At 39.2% G+C, this 20,920-nt stretch overlaps 1 protein-coding gene across 1 annotated transcript; it reads left to right on the top strand.

Annotated features, from left to right (window-relative positions):
- Positions 1-3,788: 3,788 nt before the first annotated feature.
- SNRNP27 (small nuclear ribonucleoprotein U4/U6.U5 subunit 27) lies at positions 3,789-12,727 on the top strand. Its single transcript, XM_036873819.1, has 7 exons — positions 3,789-3,804; positions 4,266-4,493; positions 5,495-5,615; positions 6,585-6,697; positions 7,803-7,882; positions 11,289-11,353; positions 12,320-12,727. The coding sequence occupies exons 1-7, from the start codon at positions 3,789-3,791 to the stop codon at positions 12,372-12,374; spliced, it is 678 nt and encodes a 225-aa protein (XP_036729714.1). The 3' UTR covers positions 12,375-12,727.
- The last annotated feature ends 8,193 nt before the right edge of the window (positions 12,728-20,920 follow it).

Below are 20,920 nucleotides of genomic sequence, written 5' to 3'. Positions count from 1 at the left end.
TCCAATAATTTGGCTGTATTGAGGCTTCATTTCTTGTTTTTGTATTTGGCTATAACTATATCTCTTTCATGAGATGCTTTTGTTTTTTTCCTATCTTATGGTAACATCAGAGGTTCCTCACCCTTACATATTAAAAAATATAAATGCCAAACAAATTGAATTCTTTGAATAATTGAATTTTTCCAAATCTTGGGAGTAAAAATACTTAAAATTTGAGTATATTAGTGAGTAAGATTATTTCATTTCACTTATATGAATTAATCAAATTGGAATTACATATGGTTCCTGTCCGTTCTTTGTTTCCTGGCCAAATTGCTTATGTCATTCACAGATAAAATAATTATTTGTTCAGTCATAAGTAGGTTGTGTTCTCATTGGAGAAACTGGTAATTGTCAGCTAGTACTTCACATTGATAGTAAAGATCTGCTTTTGTTTCCTTACCAAATACTTTAATGTTTGCATACTTTTCATTCTTTATAATTGGAATATTTTCAATAAAGTATTAAAAGTGTCAGCTGAAGTATCATATAAACTATTATATATGAAGGTGTTTGTCAGCTTCTGCCTTATAACCTTTGCCAAGTCTTTTTTTAAGCTGCAAGGGCTAGAAAACAATATTTACCCACTAGTAATTATTTTTACTTGGCTATCAGTAAAGAAGAGGTCCTTAAGAGAAAATGTTCTAGAGTTCCATGCTAAATTTTTAAAGAGAGATATGAGTGTACCTTTCCTTTTTTTTTTTTTTCTTAAATAAATTTGGCTTGAAACTTAGCAAGGTAGGCAAAATTAAATGAATGTTGTAGTCATTAGCTTTTTAACCAAGTGTTTAGCAGCCAACATTTTATCGCATTTCAGGTCTTTAAATAGGATTTATTGCCATCATTAATGAGCAGATTTCAACATCAAATGCAAAATTAGGGTTACCAAGAGTCACTGTGGCTATCTAAATTTAAGTTATTAAAATTAAATAAAATTTATTAAAATTTACTTCCTCAGTCACACTAGACCCATTGTAAGTGCTTAGTTAACCACATGTAACTAGTGTCTACTGTATTGGACAGTGCAGATATAGAATATTTCCATCATTGCAGAAAGTTCTGTCCAACAAAGGTGATCTAGAATATTGGACTGTTAACGCTGAAACTATGTCAGGAGTTATATTCCCTTAAAGATGAACCCATGTAAAGAATAGAAAGGATAATAGAGCCAGGGGTGCAAATGGTAGATAACTTGTCAATCACCTAGAATGATGTGTTGAATCATAATTTCAAGCAATGTGGACCTAAATCACTTGACTACATTAAAAAACAAAAGTCATAGTACAGTTTCATCCCAACCACAGAGTTTGCAGTTCTTCCCAAACACGGTACAGGGATACAAAAGCAAAAAATCCTCAAACATCATCAATCACTGTTAACTAGTGGTCAGACTGCATCTAATTAGGGGGGAAATTACTGACTCAACAACATGCATCCATTTGTAATGATAAAGTAGGACAGTTTTGTAAAGGCTGGTGATTTTACATAAAATAGGACTAGAAGAGGTAAAACAAAGTTTAACCAAGGCTAAAAATAGTACATTTGCAGGAATCACAGATGGTTAATGTTGATTCTTATGTAAAGTACATACATTGCAGCTTGCCTTTACTGAAAAATTGCTGTCTGGTTGGGGAGGGAACTTACAAGCAAGTGTGATCACAAGTGTTGACAGTACCCCAGCCCTACTCCACTCAAAACCCATTAAAATGGCCATTAGAATGAGAGAAACTCGGGTGTTGAAAACAGGATTTTTCTTCCAGATACAGTGCTGGATAATCTGCATTCTGAGAAGGCAACTTGATCAGTAAATAAGGAAGCCCTAGCAGAATACAGTTTCTATCCCACATCTTAAAGGGGGAGGAGCCACTTAGAGATATACCACTTCTTTTCCTGCCTATGGTTAATCTCAGGGCTGTCCCTTTAGGAAACTTACTCCTTTGGTTTTTTTCTTTCTCTTCTGTACTTTACTTTTTTTTCCTCTATACTCACACCAATATTTTAAACATGCTTAAGTTTCTCCCATCTTTGAAAAACCTTCTACATTTACCTCCACCCACTGCCATATTTTGCCCTGCATAAGCCAAACTTCTCAAGAGAGTTATGCAGGGAATTCCCTGGTGGTCCAGTGGTTAAGACTCTGCACTTTCACTGCCTTTCACTGCCATGGACCTGGGTTCGACCCCTTGTGGCGGAACCAAGATCCCACAAGTCGTGTGGGGCAGCCAAAAAAAAAAGGTTATGCAAGTTCTCTCTCTACTGCAAAAGCCATTCACAACCCAACTCCACTAAAACTGAGTCAGCAAAGACTTTGTTGCTAATCCTTTAGGTTAGATGTGGGTTGTTTTTTTTTTCATTCCTTTTAACATTTAAAATTAACCGCTTTGTTTTCCTTAAAAACAGCAGCCTTCTCTTAAAACTTCTCTGACCTCACACTCAATGGGTTTTCCTTCTCTTTCTCTGGCTCCCCCTTAGTCTCCTTTTGGGGTTCTTCCTCTAGCTGTCTCCAGGCCCTTTTCTCTCAGCCTCCCCAGGGTGGTTTCATGCACTCTCATGGCTTCAAATGAACATCTATGTTCTGACGATTCCTTTTTTTGGAATCAAAAAATCAGCCTAGATCTCTTTTCCAAGCTCCAGATACACATCTAGTTGGTATCTCCTTTTGGGTGTTCAGAATGGCACCTCAGATTAGTATGTCCAAGATCTGAACATATGGTCTTTACCCAAAACTTAACATTATGTGCCTTAGCAAATGATGCTACCATCTACCCAGTTTCACAAACCAGAAACCTGGATGTCATTGTTGAATCTTATAATTCTCTCATTCTCTGCATCCAAAAATCAAGTTTTTCCAGTTTTATCAATTACTTCTCAAATTCAGCCACTTTTCACCTTACCTACTGATACCACTCTAGTACAGGCCACTGGAGTTTCCAATCTAGATTATTGTACCATCCTCCCTAGGTGTTCTCCCCCTGTAGTCAAGTCTCCAGTTACCCAAAGTGTTCTCTGAATAAACTCAAATGTGATTCCCTCCGGTCCTCAAAGCCCTTCAAAGGCTATTGCTTTTGCCTCAGGATAACTCTACCATAGCTTACAAGGCTTCTAGTCTTGTCTTTACATTTCACTCCTTGCTGCCTAGAACATTTCTTTAGTTCTCTACTTTTAGCCTGTCTGCTCCCTTGCCTCTTGCCCTGGCATATGCAGTCTCCTCTGCCCAGACAATCTCTTCCACCTGTCCACACCACAGAAGTCACCCCATTTGACCTGGTTAATTTCTACTCATCCCTAAGGTCTCGTTTGGACATCATTTCCTCCTGGAAACTTTTCTTGAGAAGCTTTCCCCTCAAACCAGTTAGGTAGCCACTTTATGTGCATTCATAATATCTTGTTCTGCCCCTCTCAATGCATCTTGACACTACTTGTTTGTATCCCTCACTGGACTGCAAGCTACTCAAGAGCAGAGTTGTTTTTTTTCATTGATTAATTCTCTGGCACATAGGTGTGCAATAAACATTTGTGTGAATAATTGTATTAATCATGCCATTTTTATTTCTTTCATTTTCTGCTGTTTTGACATCTGGGGCCTTGCTGAGACTGACCTTCCCAGGGCTAGCTAATTTCTAGAGATAGCAAAAGACTCCCCTTCTGAGTGTGCCTTTCATATGCAAACTAGCAAGGGGAAAAAGCCCGTACTTTCCTACCACCTCCTTTATCAAGCTCACAAGCCAAGGCATTTTTCCTCTGCTATAATGACCCCAGGGCCAGGTAACAGCTCTGGACAGCCCCTAAATCCCAAGGCCCGCTGCAATTATTCAAACTAGTCAGTGTTAAACCTACTTAGCCTGCTTCCCAGCCTCTGCTATTCCCTCCCACAAAACTCAGTAAAAGCTCTCAACCATGCTTTCTTTCCCCTTTCCCCCTCTGCCTGCTGACCCACCCTAGTTCTTCCCCGGGTGGACTTAAAACTATTTGCGTATGCTATGTTTACAATTGGTTTGGTATGAAATATTTTATGCATGTGGACAAGACAGTCGGAAAGAAAAACGGGGGGTGGAGGAATGAGAACTGTGTTAGGGTGGTTTATATATGGCTTTTTCCAGACATTTCTATAATAACATCAGGCAACACATTTTAAACGCCCACCGTGGACAAAGAAGATGGGGAGCCACCTCGAAACGGGGGTTGAAAGAGCAGACAGGACAACTCTGCTCTCAACGAAAACTCAGAGCTCGGAAGAGGCGGCCATCGGACCGCGGGCCGCGTGATTCTGCGCAAGCGCAGCAACCGCCCGCCTTCCTTAGAAGCCGGAACTCTGGCGACTCGTTTCGACGCTTCCCAGGCTGCAGGGAAAGCTCAGTTCCCCGCCCTCCCGGAAGTTGTTGCACAGTCGTTTCCGGGTGGGCGAGGTTGGGAGGACTCCGAATGGTCGCAGCCGCAGCCGGTCCCGCGGAGAGGTGAGTCCAGAAGCAGTTCTGAGGTCTGGAGCTCTGTCGAAGACCCGTCCCCCCTTTTGTTCCCAGTTCTAGGGCCGCGGAGAGGGGGGACCTTTTCACAGGAGGAGAAGAGAGGGGGTGGATGGGGAACGAAGACCTGGGCCCTACACGCTTCAGCCCTCGGATTTGAAGGCAGTTTTTTTTTCCCAAGTTGGGGTTTCGCCGACTCTTTGTCACCCTCATACAGTAACTTTTGTTGTTCATGTGGCTGGGGAATGTAGAGTCAGGCCACGGTTCCCTTAATTTCTGGGTGACCGATTGCAAGTCATTCAGCCTTCCTGCGTCCGAATTCCCGTAATTAGACATTGAGGGTAATATTGCTTACCTTTAAAAACTGAAGTGAGAATTGATGCCACACTGCGTAACACTCAGCATGTGATACCGCCAGGTTCTTAAATGCTCAGGGTTTCCGTCCCAGTTTATAGTAGGGAAATCGATGGTTAGGAGTTTGCGTGCAGGGAGTTTACCTCGTAATGTCTTCTGGCCCCAGCCCCATGAAGGGGGGTAGTGAGAGGGTAGACAAGCCAGGACTTGGATCGGGAGATGTCACGTAGTCCCTCGATTCTGCCCCCTCGTTAGTTCTTATCACCTTCAGCTAATCAGGGTTGATCTTAAAAGTTAAATGAGCCCTCGAGCCACATAGGGCTATTGAGCACTTCACATGTTCTCAATCCGAATTGAGAACTGCTGTTTAAGTGTCGAATACACACCTTATTTCCTTGATTTAATGCGGAAAAAAGAAAGAATAAAGTGTCCATTTTTTTATAATGAGCACATATTGAAATGCTAATAGTTTGGAAATATTGGGTTAAATCTATACTGTTAAAATTAATTTCATGCGTCTTTTTTACTTTTTTAATGTGACATCTAGAAATGGCGCGCATTATATTACTGTTGGTCGGCGCAGCATCCAGTAGATGTTGGAGGTAATTTTCGGCTCTACAATTTTGTGTTTATATTAGAGCGTAGGCGGTCCCGGTCCACCTCCCGAGAGAGAGAACGCAGGCGCCGAGAAAGGTCCCGGTCCCGAGAGCGAGATCGGAGAAGAAGCCGCTCTCGATCCCCGCACAGAAGACGTTCCAGGTAAGTGCAGAAAATAACCAGAAGTTTTACCACAGCTTCGTAGTCGCTGCGCTTGACTCTGTTGTTATCACTTACAAAGGGACTTATAATTTCATGAAATGAGGGGAACTTTATCCCACTTTATTCTAAACCTAACATTCCCACTGATAAAATGGGGTTGATAACATTCCACATAGTAGAGTTGCCATGAGGAGTAAATGAGAAATAATACATGAAAAGCACTTAGCTTAGCAAGAGTAAGAAATAAGTGTTTTGTATTTTTGTCTTTTTTTTATTAACTTTTGGTGATAATAATTTATTCAAGTATATAATCAAGAATGCGAGATCTTGGAAGAATGTTAGAAGTAGACTCTGATTTTTTTTTTTTTTTTTAGTAAATTTATATATTAATTTATTTATTTTTGGCCGTGTTTGGTCTTTGTTGCTGCATGCAGGCTTCTTATTGTGATGGCTTCTCTTGTTGCGGAGCACCGGCTCTAGGCACGCAGGCGTCAGTAGTTGTGGCTCACGGGCTCTAGAGTGCAGGCTCAGTAGTTGTGGCGCACGGGCTTAGTTGCTCCATGGCACGTGGGATCTTCCTGGCCCAGGGATCGATCCCATGTCCCCTGCATTGGCAGGCGGATTCTTAACCACTGCGCCGCCAGGGCAGTCCTTGGACTCTGATTCTTAATAAGCATCAGACCATTGTTTGTTTCGTTGCTTTTTTCTGCCTTACAGAAAAATTTTTTGCCCTAGCTATACTGAGTGTAACTGATGATTAAACAATAAATAATTTTTTGCTAACAGTCAGGGCCTAAGGCAGAACCTTCTTCCTCATTCTGCTTTGGAGAACAAATTCCTGGTGCTTTCCTGGCTCTTCTGGCTTTTGTTCAGCCTTTACCTTGCAGGCACTTATGTATATCTGTGCTCATCAACACAAGTTGCCAGGGTATGTCTCTGTTTCTGACATCTTAACTTATTAAATTTTAGGTCCCCAAGACGACATAGATCCACATCTCCTTCCCCTTCTCGACTAAAAGAAAGAAGAGATGAGGAGAAGAAAGAAACAAAAGAAACAAAGAGCAAAGAACGTCAGATAACTGGTAATGTTATTAGATAAATAACTGTAGGAAAGTACAGCCATGTTTAGATAACTTCAGTTATGATAAAATTATAAAAGTATAATTTTTGAACATTTAACTATTAAGTTTTTTATAGTGTTCATTGCATGTAGTTTTGGGATGTTGTTTTAATTGTACCTTAGTTGCTGGTTATCTGGTGCTCTAGATACAAGAAGGACAGTTAAAAACAAGAGAATATTATATTTTGGAAATATCGTCAAAACTAGTGTTCTGTCTGATATTAAAGGTGGTCCTTTCTAAAGGCTCCAAGCATGTCCTTTTTTAAATATTTATTTATTTTTGGCTGCGTTGGGTCTTCATTGCCGAGTGGGGGCCACCCTTCATTGCCGTGCGTGGGCTTCTCATTGCAGTGGCCTCTCTTGTTGCGGAGCACAGGCTCCAGGCACGTGGGCTTCAGTAGTTGTGGCTCGCAGGCTCTAGAGCACCAGCTCAGCAGTTGTGGTGCACAGGCTTAGTTGCTCCGTGGCATGTGGGATCCTCCGGGACCAGGGATCGAACCTGTGTCCCCTGCATTGGCAGGCAGATTCCTATCCCCTGTGCCACCGGGGAAGCCCCCAAGCATGTACTTTTAAGCAGTCTCTTACGATGGAAGATGGAGAGTGCAGTCCTTCCTTGCCCCTTAAGTTATATGCTATCCAAATTGAGGAGTTTCTTTCATTAGACTCAAGTCTTTAGCTAATTGTTTACTATATTCTCTGCTGGTAAGCCACCTCTCTTTTTTTTTTTAAATTTATTTAATTTATTTATTTATGGCTGTGTTGGGTCCTCGTCTCTGTGTGAGGGCTTTCTCTAGTTGTGGCAAGCGGGGGCCACTCTTCATCGCAGTGCGCGGGCCGCGGCTTCACTTGTTGCGGACCACAGGCTCCAGACGCGCAGGCTCAGTAACTGTGGCTCACGGGCCCAGCTGCTCTGCGGCTTGTGGGATCTTCCCAGACCAGGGCTCGAACCCGTGTCCCCTGCATTGGCAGGCAGACTCTCAACCACTGCGCCACCAGGGAGGCCCCACCTCTCTTTTTATATGTATAGAATGATACAGAGTTTAAAATTTTATCACTTATTTTTGTAGAGGAAGACTTGGAGGGCAAAACAGAGGAAGAAATAGAAATGATGAAGTTAATGGGATTTGCCTCCTTTGACTCCACAAAAGTAAGTAAAACATGTAGCCAGTTAAGTATTCTTATTTGAATTGATCTGTCCCATTTTTCCATATTCTTTTACTATCACTTGTAATTTCTTCCACTGATACAAGTTTTTTGTTAGAAGACAGGAACTATCTGTGTGAATGGATTTGAAAGCAAAGAGAAGGAAGTGGTGAGCTGCCATTGGAATTCAGGGAGTATTTGCCTGGGATATTTGAGTTAGATCTTAAAGGGCCAGTAGAGGTGATCAGACAAAGAAGAGGAGGAAGATCATTTGAAGCAGAGGGAAAAGCTCATGACAATGCCATGTAGGCATTAAAGAGCATAGAGTATTGTGGGAATTTCAAATTCAGTGACTAGTGAAAGCGTGCTGGTGGGCTGGTGGCTACGAATGAGGCTAGAAATAGAGGTGGGAGGCAAATCGCAGAAGGCTTGTGATATCCTTAGCCATGCTGAGGAACTTAGAGTTGATTCTTCAGGTGATGAGAGGAAGCAGTGGTTTTTAAGCAAGGGAGTAACAGATTATATGTGTGTTTTAGAATGATGGCCTGGGGCTTCATGGAGGACAAATGGGAGGCTGAGAGAACTGCCGTTGTGCAGTGAAAGATGATGAAGGCCTGAACTGAGAAGAGGGGCTGGAATATTGAGAACCATTCAGGAACCAGAGTTAGTGGTGGTGGGATGGAGATGAGTAGTCAGGGATGACTCTGAAGTGTCAGGCTGATAGGGTTAACCAAAGAAAGGATTATAGGAAGGGGAAATGCTGTGAAACAGAACGAAGCGCAGCTGCCAGGTAAAGATGGCATTGCGTAGTTGCATGCATATCTCATAGCTCAGAAGAGGGGCTGACAGGAGTTTGAATGCTCTCTAGCCCTGATCATAATACTGGAGAGAATAAGGAAGTAGGGGAGGCAAAAGCAGGAGGGATTGTGGAGAGGGAGATGAAGAGGGGGAGGTGGGGAGAGAGATAGGGAGATAGGGAAGTACGGCAAAGGGGAGATGGAGGGAGAGAGGAAATTGAATGAAGAGAGAAGGGAGGATAGAGAGAGGAAACTAGTAAGGATAGGCAGGGAGAGTGTGTGTGGAGAGAGAGAAAATACATTTTTAAAACTTTCTTTTATAGAATTTTAAGTCCTTTTAATTTTGCAAATTGAAGTTGGAATTTTTGAGGAGAGTTGTCAGAAATAATCCACTTCCCCTAATCTTGTGTTCCATTGAGTTGTGAATGGAGTGGGGTAATCTCAGGTGCTATAAGAGTTTCCTTCTAACTGATGTGATTATGTGGGGTTCCATGTATTTTTTTAAATGACAGTGTATGACCTAAGAGGAGTACCAGAAGCAATGACTGTTTTGAAGTGAGAAAATTAAGAATGCGCTCTTTGTTCTCACAAATGGTTTATGTGAACCCCATTTTAGAATTTAATGCAGTTTATGTCTCAGGTTTTTTCTTGAATATACCAAACCCTTATTTGTTATTCAAAAGAGCATTTTATAAGTGAACTGGTTTATTAATACATATATTGGGTGAATAAAAATATCTCCAAAATGAGACAACTAAATTTTATTGTTTTTAGAATAGTGAAGGACCTTCACTGTTAGAATTCTTTTCTTTTGGTTTTACTGTTGCCGACCGTTATGTTTGAAATTCCTGAGAATCAGATGTAAAGATGGAGCCACTACTTTTAAATGTAGTCTTTTAAATGTTTGTGTATAAAGGAGAAATTAGGTGAGAATTTATAGATCCCATAAAAATTATGGAGTACCACAAGAACAAACGATGTCAGTTGTTTTTTTAATGACATCTACAAGGATGTTAATTTAATTCGTATGCAGTTGGCTTCATGACTATCAGTTACAAAGTCTCTCAGCTCATTTGTATTTTTCAGTAATGTGTATCTTGTGATGTTTCATCATTAATCTATGGTGGAACCTCTTCATATGCCAATGTAGTCACTATTTTCCCTTCCATTTTAGCATTCTAGAAGTTTCAAAGTTTGGTTATGCTTATTAATGGATAATTTTCTATTCCAGCATGTAAATGAGAAGAGGGCTAATAATATACAACTGTGCAAATAGTTTTCAAAAATCAGAAAGCCTTTAGTAATTGAACTTAGTAAAAGGTTAATAACATCATTTACTTTTTTCCAAGTCATGCCTACCTCCTGTTCTTGGGAGTTAAAATAATACACCTTCAGTATTTACTCAGTATTCCCCCAGCCCCCAAAATTGCAGTGAAAACAGGAATAGAAAAGGAAGACCAAATATACTTGTTTTAGCTCAACTTCAAATATAACCTCACCTGCACATACCAGTGGATAAGAATCCTTTTTTTGGGCCTAACGCAGATATCTAATAAGTATGCTAAAACAGGGTACAACGCCCGTGAGTAATAATAGGGGAGGGAGGTTATGTGTGTGTGCCTGCACATGCACTCATGGTGGCATTAACTGGCAGTGTTCATACATTTAACAGTCATTTTCTGAGTACCTGCAAGTGCAGTAGCCTAGGATGTGACAGTTGCAAAGGTCACTCACACCCATATCCCTCCATCAAGCTCCATATGAGCTTGCAGTCTGATGGGAAATAACATCATGTATATGATGTTTATACATCATGATAATGCAGAGTAGAAATGCAGGGTATTGTGATGAAAGCACAGTTAACATTCTATGGGAGTTAGAGAAGAGGGTGCTTCCTGGCAGCTGGATCATTTGAATTGGGCCTTGAAGGATGCATAAGAACCAGATGGTTGAAGCTTGGATGGGGGGTTGGGAAGGCAATTCAGGCATGAGGACAGAAAGTGGAACAGGTTGAATCAAAAGACCCATAAAGGAATTACTGGAAAAAAAAAGTCCGAGATACAAGTGATATAACATTAGCATCTGTTTATTCTGATTGTTGATTTAAAAATCAAAATTTCAAGGCCTATGTAAGGAGTGGGATTTAGATAGGAATGGTGACTGATTTGAGAATGCCATCAGTTAAGGTCATAAGTTAAATTTTTGTGAATGGATTTTTCTAGAGAAAATATCCATAAGTTGTATTTGGTTTTTAAGAATTCTTTGACCAGAAAAGGTGAGGCTCTGCTACCCAATTTCCCTGTATGTCTTGCACATAATACATATACCACGAGTGTTTGTTGGTTTGAATATTGGTTTATTTGCTTATGTGTGACTATAAAAAATGTGAACAGAGTTATAATGCTTGGGAGATCATGGGATATCATCAGGATCTGAAAATTCTTTCACTCATTGGACTACTTCATGCTTAAATGAATCTTGCCATTAAAGAGGGTCTGTGGGATGCAGCTCTTTGATCAAGGCGTATAATATGTTCTTTCTCTGGTGTGTTGTTTGCTCGTTTGTTTGTGTGTGTGTTTTGTTTTTTGGTTTTTGTTTCTTGCTTTTCTCCAGGGGAAAAAGGTGGATGGCTCTGTAAATGCCTATGCCATAAATGTGTCTCAGAAGAGGAAGTATAGGTATGCATAGCTGCCATTATTATGTTTGAACTAATATAAATTATATGCTTGGGAAAGAATTTTTTATGGGATAATGATGTTTGTAGGAAATGTAGCAGTTTTCCAAACAGTCCCTTACTTTAATAGTTTCCATATTGTCCCTTGTTTTAATCTTCCTTGTTTGTATTCTTGTATGTTAAAATAGTTTCACATTTACATGTGAACTAGTAACTATTATAAAGAAGGGTAGTTGGCTTAAATATTTTAGGGCTCTAAGTAGTTCTTTCTTCAAAATAACATAGTCTCAAGTCTTTAGGCTTTAATTTCATTATAATTATAGGTTTTAAAATAGATTCCTCCTGAATTATTTACCTAAATTGATTGTATAAGTATTTCAACTGTAAATATCCTTCTGTTAAATATAGGTATATTTTATTAATACCACAGAACAAACCAATCCATACTTGAAATCTCACTGAATGAATGGAAAAGTCAAGACATCTTCAAACATTGCCTTTCTCTCTACATTTATCACTGATAAAAGACTAGTATTCCAATTAATTTAGAATATGAATAGTGTGATTTGAGACTGCTGTGAGTTAAAGTACCAGAATCATCAACAGTCCATTGTAAAATTACCTTCAGTTAAGGTCTTATGGGGAGAACTAGTACAGTGTGAAATCAGATTTGCTTGATGGGTATGTATTTTGAAACTCTTCTCTATTTCCTTAAACTAGCTAGGTGTTTAGTGTTACCTAAAATAAATATGGATTTTCAGTTGATTTTTTTAAAGTCTGTAGAATCTTCCCAAATAATATTGAAAGTATATTTCCGTACCTCTATTTGGATTTTAACTTTGAATACTTCTTGCCCCAGACTTTGCCATTTTAAAAATGGTTTATAGGTTTAATTTCTGAAGCAAGTGATTACTTCTTTTATAAGACGAATCCAGAATTTTTTTTAATAACAATAAATTTCTCATCATAGGCAGTACATGAATCGAAAAGGTGGATTCAACAGACCTTTGGATTTTATTGCATGAGAATTGAAATATTGAAGAATGATTTTTTTCCCCTCATCTTGATCAGAACAGTGGATTTTGTATTTTGTATTTAATATGCATCAAAAATAGGATCACAGTCCCTCCTCCTTGTAAAGTAAGAAAGTTTTATTTATGATGTGTGTAGTTCACTTACCCTGCCTCAAAAAAAGGTTAAATATTACATTTTTTTCCTTTAGGAAATTTCATTTGGGGCAATCATCAACCCCATTTTTTTGTCCTTATTCCTATGGAAACTGTGTATGTCTTCTTGGATGTTCTTTATGACTTTTTAAAACACGTAAGAGTAATTTGGAAGTAAGTTTCTCAAATAAAGCAATACTTCTAACCCTTTTGTATTTGATACTTTTATTACTAGGTAAAGAATCTCCCTACACATTTTCTTTTTTCATACATAGATTTAGGTATCATGATCTTTATAGTTTAAAAATTAGAAGAATGAAAAAGTATAACTGGATTTTGTATCTTCTGTGTTTTTTCCCCCCCAAATACCATTTTTTCCCCAACAAAAAAGCAATACATGCTTATTATTTTAAAATTAAAAAAAAAAAACTTGGAGAAATCAGAAAGTAGGGGAAAATAGCCAAAAATCAGCCAATAATCTACCACCAGAATATTAATATTTTGGTATATGTGTTTCCAGGCTCCTATGGGTATGTATTTCTTGCCCCTACCCAAAGAGATCAGAATGTTTATGCTGCTCTCTTTTACTAATCCTTATACTCCCATGTACTGTGAACTTTTTTTTCTTGGCTGTGTTGGGTTTTTGTCGCTGCACGTGGGCTATCTCCAGTTGCGGCGAGCTGGGGCTACTCTTTGTTGCAGTGCGCGGGCTTCTTATTGCAGTGGCTTCTCTTGTTGCAGAGCATGGGCTCTAGGCGCGCGGGATTCAGTAGTCGTGGCTCACGGGCTCTAGAGCGCAGGCTCAGTAGTTGTGGCGCACGGGCTTGGCTGCTCCGCGGCATGTGGGATCTTCCCAGACCAGGGCTCAAACCCTTGTCCCCTGCATTGGCAGGCGGGTTCTTAACCACTGCGCCACCAGGGAAGCCCATACTGTGAACATTTTTTTAAATGCTCTTATAAATTCTTTGGAAACTTAGCTTTTAGTAGCTACTTGGTTATATTGATACCATGATTTATTAATTAATCCTTTATTGGTGAACATTGCCTTCCCTCCCATGATTTGCTATTATAATTAAAGCTGTGAGTAGATTATTTAGGGGTTAAAAAAAAACAAAATACAACACCAGGACATCCCCAGCAGTCCAGTGGTTAAGACTCTGCCTTCCAATGCAGGGGGTGCAGGTTGCATCCCTGGTCGGGGAACTAAGATCCCACATGCCCATGCCATGCAGTGCGGCCAAAAAAAACCAAACCAAAACAAAACACAACACCTGTGAGTAGTATCCCTGTTACACGTATCTTTTTGTACTTGTTGCCTTATTTCCTCATGTTTCATTCTTGGAGGTGGCATTGCTGGGTGAGATAAAGGGTGCATGTTTTACCCTTTGTGTGCATGTTTTAAGGCTTTTTCTTTTTAATATTTATTTTTATTTTTTGGCTGCATCTGGTCTTAGTTGTGGCACGCAGGATCTTTCGTTGCAGTGCACAGGCTGCTCTCTAGTTGTGGTGCGTGGGCTTCTCTCTAGTTGTGGCTCACCGGCTCCAGAGCATGTGGGCTCTGTAGTTGTGGCACACGGGCTTAGTTGCCCCGTGGCCCTCACCAGTGAAGTATGAGCATTTCCATTTCATATACATGTACCAGTATTGAGTGTATTTTTTTCTTAAGTTTCCACTCGGAAGGTTAAAATAATGGCATTTGGTTTTGTTTAATTTCTAAGAAAGGTGAACATTTTAAGAATGTGTTAGCCATGTATATTTCTTTTGTGTAATACTAATTCCAGACCTTGGCTCCATTTGTCTTTTGACAAGCTTTTCTTTTTCTTATTTGAAGGAAGCTCTTTTTATATTGAAGATAATGACTATTGCCTATTCTGTTTCATATCTCAGTGATATTTGAGGCTTTGTGGCTAGATTTTAAGTTTTGTGTTGTATTTTTTTTGAGTAAGTAATATAAACACATGGAACACAATTTAGACAGCACAAAGGGTATATAGTGATGAGCTAATTGTGTATCCTTTCAGAGATATTCCATGTATACACAAGCATATAATATATGTATATGTATCTTATTACTCAAATTTAAGCAAACTCTACACACTATTTTGCACCTATTGTTTTTTCATTTACTACTACATCTTAAGATTGTTTCTTATATTGCCCCTTTTTTTTTAAGGGCAGCAATTATAGTTCGTTGTAGGATGGACTATAATTGGATGTTCAAGTTGTTTCTTATTTTTTGGTATTAAAAAAAAATGATGTGGGGACTTCCCTGATGGCGCAGTGGTTAAGAATCTGCCTGCCAGTGCAGGGGACATGGGTTCGAGCCCTGGTCCTGGAGGATCCCACATACCGCGGAGCAACTAAGCCCGTGCACCACAACTACTGCGCCTGTGTTCTAGAGCCCACAAGCCACAGCTACTGAGCCTGCATGCCACAACTACTGAAACCCATGTGCCTAGAGCCTGTGCTTCACGCCAAGAGAAGCCACCACAAGGAGAAGCCCGTGCACCGCAACAAAGACCCAAGGCAGACAAAAATAAATGAATAAATAAATTTATTTTTTTTAAATGATGTAATTACTATTCTTATATGTACATGATTTTACAAGTGTCTAGCTGGATTTTAAATCCATACTGCATCTGAAATGTGACCACCTATTGTGGGTCTCTAAAAGCTTTCCTGGCAAATTAGTTCCCTGTAAAGAAAATAATAGTAGTATGACTGCATTGCATAATACAGTGTACAGAGCACCTTGGTTCATTTAATCCTTTTCAGATAGAGCAGGTACTATTATCTCCATTCCCAGATGAGAAACCTGAGGCTATTCAGACCTAGAGGCAGAAATGATTAATGTTTATACTGCCTTCAGTACTTAAATATTTAAATGTGCTGCATCAGCTGCACAACTTGTAGTACCCATTGCACAAGTGTCACTACCCCGAGCAGGTGGATTATTTTGCTTAGACTTTTTGCCAGGTAAGCTAAATAGAATCCCATACCGCCACCCTCCAAAATACTGTCTATCTGTAAATTATCTATGACAAGGACTTTCTGACCACATTTTTGCACATCTAAAGAAATGAGACCCAATTGTTGTCTTATTGGAAGCTAAAACTTCTGGATGAAATAATATGCCCAAAATCAGATGATAGGTTTTTGGATTGTCATGTTAGTATGGTTTTAGTAGAGATTTGACTTGAGATCCTCAAGGCAGCATACTTTGTAAAGAAATAATCTGAGAATACCCGGTAGGTCAGTAGGTTCACTCTCCGTGAGCTAACACCAAAGAAATGGAACAGGAGGAAATTTTTAAAGATCCAGAGATAAGACACCTCTGATCTTAATAGAAGTCTTGGTTTGAAGGAACTTTTATCCATCAGATCATCTGATTCTGTAAGAATAAGAAAAAAGGAGCATCCTTGTCTTCCTCTAACAGGCTACTGCCTCTCAGAAGACATAAGTTTTGCCAAATCTTCTAAGTATCTAAATGCTAAGAGTGTTCCAGGGCCCAATCCATGGACTCTCCAATCTCCCTCTGTTAAGTCATCCATCCACATAGCTTCAAACATCTTCCGCCATGGCTCTCAAATTTATACTTCTAGCCTGACCATTTTACTGAATTCCAGGCTTGTATAGGCACTTGGATTAATAGGCAGCTCAAATTTAAGATGAATTGAATTCTCATTTCCCTCCCCAGTCTTCTTCTCAGAGGCTTCCCCATCTCAGCAAGTCGCCTCTCCATTTACACCTTTGCTCAGAGCAAAATCCTTAGGGGGTCATCCTTGACTCCTCTCTTTCTCCTGTGCCCCACATTTGATTCATTAGAAATCCTTTTGGCTCTAACATCAGAGTATATTTTGAATCCAACCACTATTTTCCCCAGATACATTGTGATATAATTGACACACAATTTTAAGATATTGAAAGTGTATGTTGTGATTTGATGTACACTGAATCTGACTACTTTTCACCATCTATACTAACAGAAGCCATCTCTCTTGCTTGGACTACTACAGTAACCCCCTAATAGGTTTCCTTCCTTCCCTTCTGCCTCAGTTTATTCTCCACCTAGCAGCAGAGTGAACCTTTTAAAATGTACATCTGGTCACATTGCTCCTGGCTCTGGTGGTTTTCTATCATTTAGAGTGAAGACCAATCCATACTGTGGTCTACACGTCTGTATAGTTTGGAACCTGGCTTCCTGCAGCCTCACCCTTGCTATTGCACTCAGCCACGCTGCTAGCCTCCTTGCTGTTCCTTGAGAACAGGTATGCATCTACCTGAAGAGTCTTCCAACTTGCTTTTCTTCCCGGAATGTTCCTCCTCCCCCTCCCCCTACCTCTCGGATTTACATGGTTAGTAGATTTGCATGGTTATGTTGTTCAGGTCACTGCTCAAAATAAGTTCATTCCTAACCACCTTGTCCAAAATAGTAGCTTCCCCTTCCCTCTCCATCCCTTGACCCCGTTTTACTCTTTTTATTTAGCATTTTAAAAATTGAGATAAAATTCACCCTTTAGAAGTATATCATTTCAGGGAATTCCCCGGCAGTCCAGTGATTAGGACTCCGTGCTTCCACTGCAGGGGGCACAGGTTCAGTCCCTGGTCAAGGAACTAAGATCCTGCAAGCTGCGTGTGGCATGGGCAAAAATAAATAAATAAATAAATAAATAAAGTATACCATTTCAGTGGTTTTAGTATATTTACAGAGTTAAGCATTTATTACCACTATCTAATTCTAAAATATTTTTCTCATCCCCAAAAGAAACCCCATACTCATTAAAGTCACTCCTCATCCCTCCCCATCCACCTCTACCTTCCACCCCAGAAACCACTAAATGTACCTTCTGTCTCTAAAGGTGTGCCTATTCTGGACGTTTTCATTTAAATGGATATTTCAAATGGATGGAGTCACACAATACGTGACCTTTTGTGTCTAGCACCTATTGTGCTGCTTTTACGTAGCATAATGTTTTCAAGGTTCATTTATGTTGTAGCATATATCAGTACTTCATCCCTTTTTATGGCTTATAATATTCTGTTCTGGGGATATACCACTTTTTAAAAAATTATTTTATTTCTTTTGGCTGCGTTGGGTCTTCATTGCTGCGTGCGGGCTTTCTCTAGTTGTGGCGAGCGGGGGCTACTCTTTGTTGTGGTGCTCCGGCTTCTCGTTGCGGTGGCTTCTCTTGTTGTGGAGCATGGGCTCTAGGCGCTCCGGCTCAGTAGTTGTGGCACATGGGCTTAGTTGCTCCATGGCATATGGGATCTTCCTGGACCAGGGCTTGAACCCGTGTCCCCTACATTGGCGGGCGGATTCTTAACCACTGCGCCACAGGGAAGTCCCCACATTTTTATTTATAAGTCATCAGTTGATGGGTATTTGGGTTGTTCCACTTCTTGGCTATTACAAATAATGCTGCTATGAACATTCATATACAAGTTTTTGTATGAACATATGTTTTCAACTCTCTTGGGTATATAACTAGGAGAGGCACTACTGGGTCATACAGTAACTCTATGTTTAACTTTTTGAGCCACTGTCAAAACTTTTCCAAAGCAACGGCCTTATTTTACATTCCCACCAGCAATGTATGAGGGTTCCAGTTTCTCCACATGCTCTGCAAAGTTTCCTTTTCCTTATAGCTTATCACGGCCTGACCCACTCTATATTCATCTATTACTGTCTGGTTCTTCCACTAGACTTTGAACTTTCAGAAGCAGGGCTTCTGTCTTGTTTGCTGCTGTAGCCCCAGCACCACACAGTGCCTGGCACACAGTAAAGCACTCAATAAATATCTGTTGAATTCATGAATGTAGTTCAGTAAACTTTTTTCACTTAACCACTCCCCTTGGTGTTTTTTTAAAATTAATTTTTATTGGAGTATAGTTGATTTACAATGTTGTGTTAGTTTCTGCTGTACAGCAAAGTGAATCAGTTATACATATACATATATCCACTCTTTTTTAGATTCTGTTCCCATATAGGTCATTACAGAGTACTGAGTAGAGTTCCCTGGGCTATACAGTAGGTTCTTATTAGTTATCTGTTTTATATGTAGTAGTGTGTATATGTCAATCCCCGTCTCCCAGTTTATCCCTCCCCCCTTTCCCCCTTGGTAACCATAAGTTAGTTTTCTACATCTGTGACTCTATTTCTGTTTTATAAATAGGTTCATTTGATTCCACACATAAGCGATACCATATGATATTTGTCTTTCTCTGTCTGACTTACTTCACTCCACTTCCCTTGGTTTCTAAGTTAACCTTCAGTTACCCAACTCATAAATGAACACATTTTTCCTATAAAAATTTTAAAACATTGACAGCTAAGTCTGTTTTGCACAGCCCTGGTTCACTGTGAATCCTTTGTGGTGTTTCCTTCCAGATCTTATGCATGTATGTATGTAACAGAGTTAGTGTTGGAAATGAGGAAAATACACAGTTCGGCCTCTTTTTTTTTAACACAAATAATATGCTTTAGGGATCATTTTACAACTTATTTACTCAGCACTGCCTTGGGGATGTTTCCATGCCAACATATGTACCTCTACCTTTTTTTAACTGCTACATAGTGTTCAGTGTAATGTATGTACCCCTGTCTAGCCATTGCTCTATTTTTAAAGTAGCAAATATTTGTGGAATAACTAACTTTTGCAAAGCAGTGTTTTTAAAGGTTTTTAAATTTTAATTTTGTGATATTGGGTATCATGATATTGGAGTGTCCAAAGTAGCCACAAAGAAAGGGACTGATATTAAAGCAGAAAATTACAGTTCTGATTTTTACACTTAGAAGAATAAAATCAATTCCTCAAAAACTTATAAAACAGAATTCATTTTAATGTCATAGTGGTTAACTATGTCAAACTCAGTTATAAATAGTGTTTTTTAATTCAGCAGTTTTGCAAGTTTTTAGACAGTTAAGGATTATAATACCAACAGTTGTCTTCCCTGCCACTCTGAGGTACTCACTGAAAGGCACCTCTCTGGCAGAGCTCCCGTTGCATTTAATGAACCTTCCCCTCAGCACCGGCGTTTACATACTGTCCTATACCCACCTGGAGTATAAACCCCTCAGAGGAAGGAAACTGGGGCTTTCTAAAATATGTAGTAAAGATTATCTGACAAGTATAATCTTTTGTGGTTCCCATTTTCAATATTTTCTTTTACTCCCCAGTTCTGTTAGTTTAGCTTGATGCCTGATCAAAGATATAAACCATTGTCAGCCTGTGTTTATCTTATTACAGATAGCTTTTTATTCAAAATTCTGGTCATAAAATTCAGGTTCAAACATTCTGGAATTTTGAATTCTTATTTTGGGGGTTGTGCCTATCAATCTGTCAGTGCTTATGTAATGCCTTTGAAGTGCTAGATGCTGGGAGTCACCGCTTCTACTTTGTTTTAGGGTTACATTTCTTTTTTCAAGATCTGTACTTTCAGATTATCTTATTTAACTGGTCATTGTAATGTATTTGTGTAAAATAATTTCCAGAAAAACAAGAAAAACCCCTTTGTTTTATACTTACTGCTTGATGTCCAGTAGATGGCACCAAATGCTCTTTGGAGTTCTTCATGATACTAATTCCTGGTTGGTATTGCTGGCTTACTGATCATGTCTTCCACCACTGCCAAGGAACAGAAAGGGGTCCATTCTGTAGTCTAATTCTCTGATTGTTATATAACTTAGTATTTTTGTTTGGAGTTTAAGATAGACCTGTTGGTGTTTAAATGGTTCCTTGCTCTATCTCAAGATTTCAAACTTTTTTCCTTTTTAAATTTTTTATAAGTGTGATTTTCAATCAGGGCAATCAGGGCAATTCTAGGAGAAGGATCATGACTTTGAAATAAGACTGGGTTTAAAAAAAAGAGTTGAGGGTAAGGGAAAGAATAAAGAGATTCTGAGTGTTCATAATAAAATCAAAGAGAAAATATAGAAGTATACAAAATCCAAAATTAAGGTAATGAAATCAAAGTGTTTTTACTGTCAGTTTGGGCACTTTAGAATTGTATTCATTTCACTATGATTTTCAAATTTGTTTTACAGATAACTTGCAGTTAAAACATATTTCTCTTTAAAACTTATATCCCCATTCTTCTAGCTTTTTTGTGCTTTCTTGAAAACCTTTATCTTCAGTGGTAAAGGTGAATATTTATTAGTTTTCATAAAGAATCGCCTTTTAGATCCAATTAACCATTAAAACCAGAAAATATGTGTTCTGTATGTCAGGCCTGGTTTACTGCATTTATTCTACGTATTAATTCTGTTGAGTTTATTTCATTTTAATGGATTTGTCAACCATTAAAAAGGACACATTTTAAAACTTACCATCGTAATGTTTTTCTTTCTTTTTCCCCAGTGTTTGAGTGTCAGTGTTTGTGACTCATATGGAAATCCGTCTCTTAGT

The sequence above is a fragment of the Balaenoptera musculus genome, chromosome 13 (assembly GCF_009873245.2).
Source record: "Balaenoptera musculus isolate JJ_BM4_2016_0621 chromosome 13, mBalMus1.pri.v3, whole genome shotgun sequence".
In the NCBI taxonomy this organism is placed as follows: Eukaryota; Metazoa; Chordata; class Mammalia; order Artiodactyla; family Balaenopteridae; genus Balaenoptera; species Balaenoptera musculus.
This window is presented reverse-complemented; position numbering and strand designations above follow the sequence as displayed.

Excerpts from the sequence above, each read along its gene's own strand:
- SNRNP27 (XM_036873819.1), top strand. Across the intron at positions 6,698-7,802 it reads CAAAGAACGTCAGATAACTG|AGGAAGACTTGGAGGGCAAA; the intron begins GTAATGTTATTA and ends TTATTTTTGTAG. Across the intron at positions 7,883-11,288 it reads CCTCCTTTGACTCCACAAAA|GGGAAAAAGGTGGATGGCTC; the intron begins GTAAGTAAAACA and ends GCTTTTCTCCAG.